The following is a 13,610-nucleotide window of genomic DNA, read 5'->3' on the forward strand; positions in this document are numbered from 1 at the left end:
ACCATACACTTCCACCACATAAATTCACTGGCACCGCACGCATAGTGGGGCTCACTCCAGACCTCACAAAAATACAAAAAAAAATACCAATAAATTTTAAAAGAATTTTTTTATGAGGCCATGTAAAAAATCAGCTCTAATGGATATCGGCAGGTATGTTTTCTGAATGCATACCTTCTGATATCCGTTTGAACAACTACGCTATGGGGCACCACACTTCCACCGCACGCCTAGTGGGGCTCACAAAAATACAGAAAATTACCCATAAATTTTTTAAAAAAAATTATGGGACCATGTAAAAAATCAGCTCCAACATATATCAGTAGATATGTTTTTTGAATTCGTAAGGACGAAATTGAGAAGTTGGGCCCGGAGTGAGCTCCACTAAACGTGCGATGGACTTATGCGATGGAAGTGTGCGGTGACATTAGACTTCTTGCTTTCTTAACTAACAATGCTAGAACAACACTCAAATACACACACTTTGACTTTGCAAATGGAAATTGATTTTAGCACTCCAAAAATTGATGGAGGGGCTCCAAAAACGACGTCGTTTTGTATAGCAACACAGTTCAGTTTTGGAGCCCCTCTATCAATTTTTGGAGTACCAAAATCACTATCCTTTGCAAATATATGTGTATTTGAGCGTGTAAATTTGGGTGTGGTTTAAGACTTTTCCTTTCTTTTAAGTACATGCACATGATGGGCTGGTGAAAATCAATCGGATTTGAATGAACCTTAAAGAATGGGAAATGCAGGAGTATTTATTCATGGGTACGTTTTGTCATACACCAACTAAAATGCATGAATATTGGTAGAGAAAATGGCACGTGGCAGCGGCACGTGCTGGTGGTAGAAACTACTAGTAGTACTAATAAAGCCCGGCCGGTTATTGCGTGCAACTTGGGACTAAAGAAAGAGAAAGAAAGGTTGAGAGACTGAGAAGCAAAGAAAACTCCAAACCAAAGTTGAGGGTGAGACTGAGCGGTTTCAAGAAGGCCGGGGAAATATTAATTGCCAAGGTATGTGTGGTGCCACAGTTAGATATGTCGAATACGTATGTATGTGAGAGAAACTTATTCACAGAGTTTCCGAAAACAGGATATCGTGACTCAATCTCGCGCGTTTGTTTCGGTTTTGAACGGTACAGATTTTCCAAAAATTTTTTTATTAACATCCGGACCGTCTAAAACCGAAACGAACGGCCGATATTGCGTAAAAAATTATCTACGTATATATATACATATATACATGGAGAGAGAGAGAGAGAGAGAGTGAATTACATCAGCGGTCCCTATATATATTTAGAAACAAGATTTGACTTATGTTTTTAAATTGTCGTTGAGAAAACCTACGTGAGTTAGATGATACTAACATATACTACTAGTATATCAGTTTTTATTGAAAGACACAAAGAAATAGCTAGTCATATGAGTTCTGCATGTTAATTGTGGTATAATGTCTACTCAAATTAATACTAACCTTCTCCTCAAAAAGTTTGTCGGATTCGCAAAACGAGAATTTAAAAATAATATTATCTTTTTCAGAACAAATTTTCAAAGTTTTTTTCATAAATTCAAAAAACTACTTGATATCTAGTAAATTGTCGAAAGTGTCGTTGGACTATAAAGCCCGTTGGTGGACACCTTAGTTATTTAAAAAAGAGAAAGTAAAAATCCGATATAACACGGGTAATACCCATATAGATATCGTAAAATTCCTATAAACATCCCTTTTAATGAGATTGTAATGATTTATACTACTTCTATTATAGAGAAAATGTGGGTTGTTTGTGTAATAAACGTTTTGTCTATCTGTGTGTGTTGAATTATGGGGGTAGGTCTGGGTTTTTATACCGCCTTGAATGAACATCTTCCCCCACTGGTCTCTCTCTCTCTCTCTTTCTCTCTCTCTGCTATCTTTCTTTCTTTCTTTGCTAGCTGGTGCAAGTAACCCCATAAATACGTACAAGAATTTCAACAGTGATTGTTAGATACAAATCCCATGTACATTGCAGGCAATATTAATGATGATGATGATGATGATGATGCTGAAACTCTTTGGGGTACTATACTTCTGCGCTCAGCTTAATTAATTACCTCTCCACCCACCTCCCCATCTGAACATTTATTTACCCTGCACACACTCTCACATATGTGTACTATGTGAGAGAGAGAGAGAGACAAAGAAGAGACGAGAGACAAAGAAGAGAGGGCGTTTATGTTAAATTAAATGGACTAAAACTCATGTTTCATGGATTTTTAGATAAATCGTTCTTCTCATTTTTATCGACTAAAATATTATTAGTGGAATCAACTTGACTATTTACATTAACCTATAATCCGATAATAAAGTGTAAACGCACATAGTCAGTTTCTCGAATTCAATAATGTAGCGGAAATGCACATATGGGGTGTTTTAGTTACCCTACCTTTTGGGTTTATACATTTTGGTTATTGACTTTTTGACTTTTTGTCAAAATGTGTTTTGAATATGGCAACGTGTTTGGGAGATGTATACAGAATGTATTTTGTAATATAATTATTGTTTGAGAGATATGTGTAGAATAAATTCTGTAGATCTTTTTGTTTACCAAAATAATAATAAAAAAAAAAAAGAAGCCAAAAAGCTCCTCTCTCTCTCCCTAGCTACTGTACTTCTTACTTCTCTTCTCTAAACCCAAAAACATCAAATGAGTGCTACGAAAATGGGTTTCGAAAATGAGAAAAACTTGTTCTCGGTTGTGCTGTAAACACAGCACTCAATCGTGACCGTTTAAAAGTGCTTTGGATGGTCCGCATGTTAATGAAATTTTTTCGGATCTCCGAAAAAGTTTCATCAAAATCTGGACTATCCAGAACACTTTTGAACAACTGTGATCGGTTTGTACTGTAAACAGGTTATTTATAGCACAGCCGAAAACAAAACAATCTCTTCGAAAATAGCTAACCAAACACCCAAAATTGGAAAAGGAGATAATGAGAAGCTGAAAATTAGGGAACCAAACAACCCCTAGTCATTTTCTGGTTTCCATTTTCTATTTCTAGTGAACATTTATTTACAAACACTCTCTCACATATGAGAGAGAGAGAGAGAGAGAGAGAGAGAGAGAGAGAGAGAGAGAGGAGGCGTGGTGGTAACTTTCATTTGTGATTAATTACCAGTCATTTTCTGGGTTCCCTTTTCTTCAATATTGGGCGTGTAAGTGCTAGCTAGGGGGGGGAGGGGCTAAATAAAGCTAGCTATTAAGGGGCCTCTGTGATTTCTTCCATCGTGAAGTTTGTTCTTTGCCAGTAATGGTGATGGTTTGTTTGTTCTGTCTCTGCTCCTTTCGTTGTTGGCACTGAATGCAACGACATGGGCATTACTGTCATTAAAAGGAAGAGAGGGGTTTCAACTCTGCATCTTCTTCTTCTCCTTCTCCATTTCCTCTCCTCCTCTGCCATTTTCTCTGGAAAACTAGTTGTGGGTTTGAATTACACCAAGCATACGAGGAGAGTTGGAAGCTTGAGACTCTCCAGGATTCAGAGGCACTTGGAGAAGATCAACAAGCCTCCTGTCTTCACCATTGAGGTACTGAATGTGTATATATAGATGAATCAATTAGGTTTTTTAGTTTTTTTTATTTGATTTTTGGTTTCTTGATTAGTTGGGTATTTTTAATGGTATATATGGTTTGATCTTTCTCAGAGCCCAGATGGAGATGTTATCGATTGTGTTCATAAGAGAAAACAGCCAGCTTTGGATCACCCTCTCCTCAAGAATCACAAGATCCAGGTACAAAAGTCAAACAAGACTCTCTCTCTCTCTCTCTCTCTCTCTCTCTCTCTCTCTCTCTCTCTCTCTCTCTCTCTCTCTCTCTCTCATGTTATTAATGTTTCCATTTCGTGAGAGAAAGTTGCCCAAAAAAAAAAGCCTCTATATGTTCTTGGGTTTCAATTGAATGGTCTCAACTACCAACTACTTCATTTTCTTGATTGGTGTAAATGTGGAGTCCCTTTGTGATGAAGGAAAAATACAGCTCACTGGAACAATATATGGTAAAAAAACAGTGTAAAAAATGTTCTAGAGTTTTCAAAATTTGCATCGAAAAGTGTTTAAAAGTGTACTGGAGCGTGTGTTTTTCCGTTTTTCAACTAGCAGTTTATTGACAGCCCCTTCAATAGGACCCTTGTGATGAAATATGTATATTATTATTATTATGTTTTTGATCGGCGACAAAAGGAATTTATTGATTATTGTATATTACAGAGACATCCACCAGAAAGGCCTAAATCAAAAACATTGAAGAGAGAGGAGGAAAATGGCTCCAACAACACAACTAGAGAGGGGATGGTTGCATGGCAGACGTGGCACCAAAAGGGGGAGAGGTGTCCGAAGGGGACGGTGCCGATACGGCGGAGCACGGTGGACGATGTGCTGAGGGCCAAGTCCTTGTATGACTTTGGGAAGAAGCAAGTGAAAACACCATTAATTAAAAATGGTGGTGGCAGGCAAATTAATGCACCAGATGTGGTTAGTGGTAATGGCCATGAGGTATGCTTGCTACCTATATCTTTTAATTTCTCACCTGTTTTTTTTTTCTTTTTTCTAAGCTTCTTTTTTACCCTTTTTTTATGAGTATCGAATGTCTGGGCCAGCTTGCGCATGCCTCAACTAGTTCGGGGTGTCGAAGTTAACAACCGAACAAACCCTTGAATGGCCCCGTTTGGAATGTTTGGCTGGCCTCCTTGTAATTCAAAAATACGACCTCAAGAGGACAAGTACTTATTTGTTTTCTCAAGTCCTCTTGGCCGAACATGTGTTTTGTTTTTTTTTTTTCAGTCAGTGTTTAGTTGAGTCCATGTGATTGGTTACTTCCTATACGAAATAACTTCACTGCACAATATCAGTAACAAGGAATTAAAAAAATAATAATAATGAAGGGAAATACTGCATTACACAATTTAGTAAGTACATTTGCACATAAATCCAAAAAAAAATTCGTCAATTGTAAATTTGCATGTTATGAGTTTTGGATATGTTATAAATTTTCAAGCAAAACATTATGAATTTTTCTTGGCAAATTTATGTATTTCTATGCAAATATTAAAATTATTACCTTACCGATTCAAGGGGATGGGGTCGATACCGTACAAGGAGTGTATATAAAGAAATAATGTGGTGTTTTTATTAGGCACAACGCAGATTTTATTAGGCCCCGTTTCACTAAAGTTTTTATCTTTAAAGTACTTTTTTTTTCGTTTTTTTTTTTAGCAGAACGGGCCTAAGTGGGGCTAAAAGAAAATCGGGCAAATTTGACACCAGAAATGAATTTGAAAATTAAACCTGTTACATCCGCATCGAGGCATCCATGTTGTAGATCTTTATTGCTTTTTGATCCAACTATTGATTAAACGGTGACAACTAATGGCAGTTGTGCCTTCAACTAATTGAGCAAATACTCCTATAAGAAAAGTTTTTGGGTGTCAGGTACCACGTAGCAAAATCCGTCAACGATTAGGATTGTCCAAACGGTGATCCAACGGCCCGGATTTATTCGTGGGACGGTCCGAATTGCCATCAGTGTACCCAAGGACGGAACCAAAATTTTATCCTAGCAGTGGCGAAATGTATACTAAAAAAAATCTAGTAGTGACGAGACTATATAAGTTTGGCATAAATTTTTTTTTTTACATATAATAATTGTATTTTTTAAAATTTTAGTCGTGGCGGTCGCCGCCACTAGACCCCCCCTGATCCCATCCTTGAGTGTACCACGCACGTGGTACCCTACCGGCATCTTTTAATGACAATATTGAAGCAAATCCATTTTTGGCAATGGCATTATGTTAGGACGGCTTAATAAATCGTGTAACTATGTTTAATTTCTTACCATCTTTAATGCTACGTGCATTTTTTTTTTTTTTTGCGCGGCATCTAGTTTAATGCTATGTACTTTATGGCGTGTCATACTCCTAAGATAAACGAAAATGCCACAAAAAAAAATGCAAATATATATATATATTCGCCTTTTATTTTAGTCCCACATTTGGGTTAAAATGAATACTGCAAGAGGTTCTCTATTTCGCATGTATTAATAGCGGTACATACTAGGGGTGGTGTAAGAGCGTAAGTTTGAGTAAAAGCTTCATTTGGTACTATGAAACACGCCAATGGGTAAACCCAAATCAAAATATAAATTTGAGTAAAAGCTTCATTCATTCATGACCCAATTGTAAAATTGGGAGGGAAAATATGCTTGTGAAATTTGAGCCTCTCTTTATCTAAGTAAGAATTTGAGTTGTGGTATAGGTTTGAAATCAAGGAGCGGATCGCAAGTAGATTTAGAAGGTTTTTACTTAAAAACTTTGAATTTCAGTTGAAAAAAATGGTAAAAGTTCTTGAGATTGAAACCTCATATTTTGCTATCTATTCCCGAGGTTGAGTTCCGTTAAGATTTTGCTTTTTTTGTTTTGTCTTTATTTAAAAAAAATTCGCATTAATTTGCACCTAATTTTTGTGAATTATTTTTTACCTAAACATGACCTTTACCCAAATATTTTTTGAAATATTCAAAATAAAGTCCAAAAAACCGGCTTTAACACGTATTTAACAAGTTCCATCGTGCCATCGACTTCATTCAACTTCTATATATAGAATTGTCTTCCCCTTGTATATGATTTTGTGTCCAAATAAATAAATAAGTTCATAATATTATACTCCATAAATAAGAATATAAAAAAAAAGATGTTCATAAATCAGCAAGTATTAAAAAATAGCATTCTACATTCCCTAGGTAAAATTACATGTTCGAAGTTCAAATCATGGAATCCTTTGACAAGTCAGAGCATTTAAAATACAACTGACTATTGAGGCAAACTAAACACTGAGAGGGTGAGTTTGACTATGTTATTTTTGGGTTATTTATTGACCTATTTTTATTTATTATTTTCGTGTCAAATTTTTTTTTTTGAATTATTTACTCGTCCTGTATGAGGAATAAGGAAAAGTAAACTATTGAGACAAAAAATTAAAAAGAGTTCACTAAAGACAACAATAGGTGGATTTTTTGAATTATTGTGACTTTTGCAGATTTTATTTAAAGTTTGATCTTAATTTTTTTCCTTTCGTGACTCCACTTTTTTAAAGTTTGAATAATAACGAAAAACTCCAAAAAAAAAAAAAAAAAGGGGGGGGGGGGGGGGGGGGGGGGGGGGGGGGGGAAGTGAGCTTTTTTTATTTATTTATAAAAGTTAAGACCCCGTTTCAGAAATCTTCTTAAAAAATAAGTACTTATTTTGGAACTTCTCAAAGAAAAATACGAAAGATTGTTCCACAAAGTCCAAATAAGCAGTTTATTTCATATTTTCAAACTCAAAAAATAATGTAAATAAAAAATAATTTTTTAATTTTTTTTGCATCATATTAAAGATCTCAATGAGATCTATCAAACAAGAGCTATATTGATGAAAAATTATTTGCGTAAGCACATAATTTTTAAGTTTCAAATTGTCTTCTTAAAAAGTAAATATTTATTTACCCTTTTATGAAACATGTCTTATTATTAGATAAAAAATAAGTTCTTAAACCCGTTCTGGAACGGGGTCTAAAAGAATTCTTCTTTCGTCGGTAGGAGTATAGAACTTATTTCATAATGGGTACTGTCACACTGTCACGGTGTCACCCATTTTCTTTTGAATTTACTATATCTCGTAAGGGATTAATTAAACTTTAAACGATTCTACCCCTTTAGACGATTTTATTGCACTGCTGGTCCCCGCAATTGATTGCTCACTTGCATTTTTATTTTTATTTTATTTTACTGTATTTCATCTGTTTTTAATTTTTCCAGAAGAAGATGATTGTACCTGTAGGCCCTCAGAGAAGTTTATTCAGTGGACCACCACGTGGTGGCATGACTTGGCACTTAATTTTATGCCAGTGGACCCACGTAGGGTTAATGTGCCATTTTCAAAATTGAGTGTTTATTCCAGTTGCAATGCCATTTTCTTTGGTCCAACTTTTACCCGTGCGTACTTATCACCTTAGGGGTCCTGTTTCGGATCTCGTAAAAATGCTCGTTTCGTTTAAAATATTTTATTAGAATTTTTGTAAAAAATTAACTGAATCGGATACCGTTAAAGACGTTTACCAAACATTCAAATTTGTCCCATAATTTAAGGTTTAATTCTGAGGCAAAAGTTGAATGATAATTAAACACCGTTAGCGACGTCCAATTGAACTGACTTTTTTCAAAGAGCCCTAAAGAATGGAGTTTTTTGAAGAAAATGGGCGACTCTAATCATCTTTGTGAAAACCCGAAACGAGGTTCAAATTAATTTGTACCCTCGGGCACAGACCCCCTTTTTTGTGTACCCGTATCCTTTCTGAAAAATAAAATGCCAGCCAACGGTGGAGTATTTTTCTGCGAATATGAGGAAGCTGACGTGGAGGAGTAACGATTTTTTTGGACGTTTGGTGGGTTTTTATAGCATGCGATAGCGTACACGGGAGCCTCGCAAGAGGTGTACGGGGCTAAAGCGACAATAAACGTGTGGGACCCATCCATAGAAGAAGTCAACGAGTTCAGCCTCTCCCAGATTTGGGTGCTCTCGGGATCGTTCGATGGCTCAGATCTCAACAGCATCGAAGCTGGCTGGCAGGTACTTCTTCCTTCCCCTGTCCCCGCATACACCCTCCCAAAACTCTCTTCTTTTCCATTTTTTTTTACTGCATTTCTCTTATTTATTATACTTGATTTTGGGGTGGTTTGGGTTCCTGCTCCAAAACCAAGAATAAATACTTACTTGTAATTTTCAATGAGATCTTTTAAATGATACAAAAAAAAATTAAAAATTATTTTTGTAAACTCATTATTTTTAAGCTTAAAAATTGCAAATAAGTACTTATTTTTTAAGAAGATTTCTGGAACGGGTTAATCATTGGGATTATTTTTCAATCCGGACCGTCGGTTGCATTTTTGGACGGCCTGGATGTTCGCGTCGGGCACCACATCAGCTGTATACCCTATTTACACCCAAGAATTGCTCGGATTAAATTCACCTTTTTTTTTTCTTTCTTTATGCAGCTTAAATTAAAGATTAGATATTCTTGGAAAGGGAAAATTAGGTTTTCGAACTCCAAATCCAATGAGCCAGCCCAAAAGCACTCACTACTTGAGCAGAACCGCTGATTTGAGAAAATATTTTTATTTTCGATGGAAATTGATTTTGTAAAAATGTTGGAGCCGATAAATTCAAGTACCAGATTTAAAAAAATAATTTGCTAGTAGTGATTTTTGCACTAAATATAGGTATTGAATTTTCTGAAGTTTTGATTGTTCTACTAGTCAGGTTAGTCCGGAGCTTTATGGTGACAGCAGGCCCAGATTATTCACTTATTGGACGGTCAGATCTCTCTTCCTTGTTACTTTTTTATTTATTACAAGTATTTTATTTTTTTGGTAATCCATACTGTCCCGGACCAGCTTGCGCACACCTCAGACTAATCCCTACAGACCCTCCCACGGCCGTTTCACATGCTTATGAGTGGGGGTAAGGCGGCCCCAACTCCAAGAGTTGTTGGAAAGGGGTGGAATCAATAATGTAATCTGTCCTAGGCTAAAATGGGTTGGGTTAAAATTACTATTTGGGTTAAGTTTTGCACATAATTTTTCTTTTCAAAGCTGACTTAGGCTATATATCCCACCCATCTATAATCATAATTCCGCACTTGGTTGTTGGTAAAGAGAATTGAATTTGAGACAATAGGAATAAGCAAATCCCAAGTTCCAGACCCAACACTACTAGGCCAACCGCTTCAGGTTTAAAAAAGAGAGCATGTAGTTCATTCTTTTGTTTTTATATTTTTGTAATCACTAGTTTGTGCTTTTATTTGTTTCATAAACTGTTGGAGGAACTAGGAAGTATAGTACTGTTTGTATGTCTCGTTAAAAAACAGCATGGTAGAGAAGTCAACCTCACCTTTTCTCTGTAGGAAAGGTCAACTTAAATATTTTTTTTTCCCAATATTGTATATATTAGAGGGGGTTAGTGGGGGTATTAGAGTTAACATAGGAGAGCTAGTCTAGAGGCTATCTATAGTCCTAGCCCCCAAAGCTCCACCCCTCATGGAACTCGAACCTTGGTCAACATAATTAGCTAGGGTTAACTTTAAGAAAAAGGTCGGTAACATAAATGTCCTCTTGGAGAGTATTTAACTATATTAGCAACATGTCAACATAATAACTTTCTCAATGCAAAATGATCCTCGCAAGTGAGTGGTTGGATCAGACTCTGAGAATTAGTCGATGTACGCGTAAATTAGTCCAAACACCTGAGTCATCGAAACATGGTCTTTTGAAAGAATAGCTAAATCACATCAACTTGTTTTTTTTTATTGGCAAAAAAGTTTTATTCATAAATTTTTACAAAAGGTACATCAAGATGGGAGTGGGAAAAGGAAATCCAACCAAGAGTTGGATGAAAATTAAAGATCTGTTTGGACAACGCCCAAACACTCCCAATGGGCCAGGCCCCAAAAAATACATCTCTTAAACAACACATGGGCCTGACCCAAAAAGGCTTAGCCCAAAAACAATGGGTTAAGCCTGCCAAGATTCAAAACCTAAACCCTAAAACAGATAAGAAACAACCATCGTCACTACAATCAGATCTAGCATCGCCACCACCACCAGAAGCCCCAACACCACCACGCGATCCACCACAGCCCCCACCTCCACCAGTCGAACGTCAACTTGTTGGTAAGACGATTAATGGAGTCTTTGACTTTATGACCGTCCTATGCTCTAAGGCCCCGTTTGATAACAGTAATAGATGGATGAGATTCGTAAGGAGATGGGATTAGGATTGGGATTGGTAATGAGAAGGGGTTGTCGGATTGATAATGAGTATGTTTGTTTGGGATGAGATTAGATGATGAAATTATTAATATTATGTTTATTTGAGATGAGATTAGATGATGGGATTGGATTGATAGAAGGGATTGGTAATGAGAAGGGGTTGGGTTCGGACTATGAATACCAAGTCTCACGGGGTATTGCTAATACCCCCTAAAGTCCGGCTTCCTCGTCCCAACAGATTACGAATCCGAACCAATTTTGAAAACCAAACGCAGTATTGTCAATACCTTCGGCTTAGTAATCCAATTCCATCTCCTAAGAGCTTTATCAAACGGGGCCTAACAGCAATCATGGTAGGACAAAAATTTCACTCGAAAGCCGAATGAGAAACACTAGTACAATTAATGGACCAAGTACATGGGGTTGTAGTGCCGGTGCAGATTTAATTGCTCATTAAGCACGAAAATTGACAGGTACAGTACCATGCCAGTGTTTATGCCATATTAGGCCCCTCCAATCCTCTGTACTAGAAATTTGGTGTACGCATGTTCCGATGGCACCATTGGAGCAACCTTGCTAAATTCCGACAAAATAAATACTGTAAATAATACTGTAGCAAGTCAAAACATAGCTTTGCCGTGAAAAAAAAAATTGACTCAAATCATTAGAGACGCTCGATGAAGAAAGAACTAGTTCGGTGTGGCTTTTCTATTTTAGTATAGTGTCACTATGGATCAATTTAGTTTTTTTTTTTTTTTTTTGAATTAACTCAGATCACTGACCAAATCCTCCAATTGTTATTTGTGATGGGATCCAAACAACAGAGTGATTCATACCAAGCAACAGGGTGCTACAACCTTCTCTGCTCAGGGTTTATCCAGACCAACAGTAAGATTGCCATTGGGGCTGCCATTTCTCCTGTGTCCTCACTTTCAGGCAGCCAATTCGACATCACAATCCTCATTTGGAAGGTATAATTAACATCAATCTCCCGATCTCCTGAGTGATTATAGCACCGTCACGTGACACTCGATGTGCTTTTTCCCACCATATATTTGTGTTGCGTGGGAGCCACACACTTGATAGTTTTTGAAGCACCACGTGGCGGTGCTCCAGGATCAAGTAATAATTTTCCCACAATCCCCTTTGATGTATATATCCTACATCTTGATAAATGAAAACCCATGAGACAATGGAAGGGGTAAATGGTAATTTTCTTTTCTTCATTCCTTTGTTTGGTTCCTAGTTTAAGGAGGAAATCTTTAAAAAAATAAAAATAAAAAGGAAAAACAAGCAAAAAGTTATTTTTCCATTTACTTTTCTTTCAAAAAAAGGTAATAGTATCGGATAAAATTTCAAATATCACAAATTTACAGTGTCTTGTGTCGTAGTAACATTCACCATAGAAGCAAGTAACATATACAATTTTTCTCGTACCATTTCTTATCTTGGCGAACCGACAAATTTCCATAATTAGCAAATAATCCTAGCAGAGCTTGCTACATTGTATGCACTAACGAGGTCTCAAAGTTTGCTAATTTCAAATTTGAATGATTCAGGATCCAAAACTTGGGAATTGGTGGATGAGCTTTGGAGAGAGCACGCTAGTAGGATATTGGCCGGCGGAGCTGTTCACGCACCTAGATGATGGAGCCACCATGGTGGAGTGGGGAGGAGAGGTGGTGAACTCACGGGCCAACAACCGACACACCACCACCCAAATGGGCTCAGGCCAATTTGCTGAACAAGGTTTTGGAAAAGCTAGTTACTTTCGAAATCTCGAGGTTGTGGACTCGGACAACAGCCTCACCTCGGCCAAGGGCATATCGACCCTAGCCGAGAACGTCAACTGCTACGACATCAAGAGTTTCTCCAACGGTGCATGGGGCACCTACTTCTACTATGGAGGGCCTGGGTACAACCCAAAATGTCCATGATCACCCTATATATATGTTTCTATAGAGAATTCTTTTGTCAAATCTTGGAAGTAAAAAAATGCTATTTCCACTCTTGTTTCTGCTACGTCCACGAATTTATTTTTTGGCGGGGCATGTTCATGACGTACGTGAACGTGAGGAAGGCATGTACTCGGTATATAAGACCGAAGTTAGCATCAAACAGGTATGGAAATAACATTATTTGGTACTTCATCGGAGCCGAATTTGTGGCGTACGTCATTGCGACCCTAATTTTCTGGAATCAACATTCGTGAGGATAAAGCATCTCTCTCTTGTTAGGGAATTGATATCGTCGTTAAGATGTTTAGCACGACTTTCCATTTAGGGTTTCAAAATGATCATTTTTTCACCACTAATACCATGTATGTTTTTATCCCTAATTGGACCCAAAATATCCTTTAAAGTAGAGACAATTTCAATCCTAGAGGGCGTGATTAATAATCTGGAATTAGAGGGGCACTGGACTACCAATCAAGTTTACCAAATAACCTGATGGCTTAATATTACGACTCATAACAATTTTATTTGAAAACCAACTTCACCTCTCAAACCCCAAAGTTTATATTTTTTGTGAGACCCACCTCGGGTACACCATTTGCGCATGGGGTTGCGTGAGACCCATCTCGGGGTCCTAAACAAATGATCAAAACCGTTTAATTTATTTAACATATTATTTAAGAATTTTTGCGAAAATGGCTTGTCGATTTTGTGTTAGATTTCCTGTCAAAATAATGAGCAAAGATCCCTTTATCAAGGCCCTTACTGATATCTAACTAAACTGATGTTTTACAAAAATCTTAAAATCGGTT

General features: G+C 37.0%; 1 protein-coding gene across 2 annotated transcripts; it reads left to right on the top strand.

Moving 5' to 3' along the window:
* The first annotated feature begins 3,043 nt into the window (after nt 1-3,043).
* Nucleotides 3,044-12,988, top strand: LOC131326818 (protein neprosin). 2 transcript variants are annotated; one of them, XM_058359703.1, is made up of 7 exons: nt 3,044-3,573; nt 3,691-3,777; nt 4,252-4,536; nt 8,475-8,645; nt 9,336-9,389; nt 11,668-11,814; nt 12,403-12,988. In XM_058359703.1, exons 1-7 carry the CDS (start codon nt 3,358-3,360, stop codon nt 12,778-12,780), a joined length of 1,338 nt encoding a protein of 445 aa, XP_058215686.1. In that variant the 5' UTR covers nt 3,044-3,357; the 3' UTR covers nt 12,781-12,988. The 2 variants fall into 2 exon arrangements, with proteins under 2 accessions (XP_058215686.1, XP_058215687.1); XM_058359704.1 differs by having other exon boundaries at nt 3,083-3,573; nt 4,363-4,536.
* Nucleotides 12,989-13,610: the final 622 nt, after the last annotated feature.

The sequence above is a fragment of the Rhododendron vialii genome, chromosome 5a (genome assembly GCF_030253575.1).
Source record: "Rhododendron vialii isolate Sample 1 chromosome 5a, ASM3025357v1".
Lineage (NCBI taxonomy): Eukaryota > Viridiplantae > Streptophyta > Magnoliopsida > Ericales > Ericaceae > Rhododendron > Rhododendron vialii.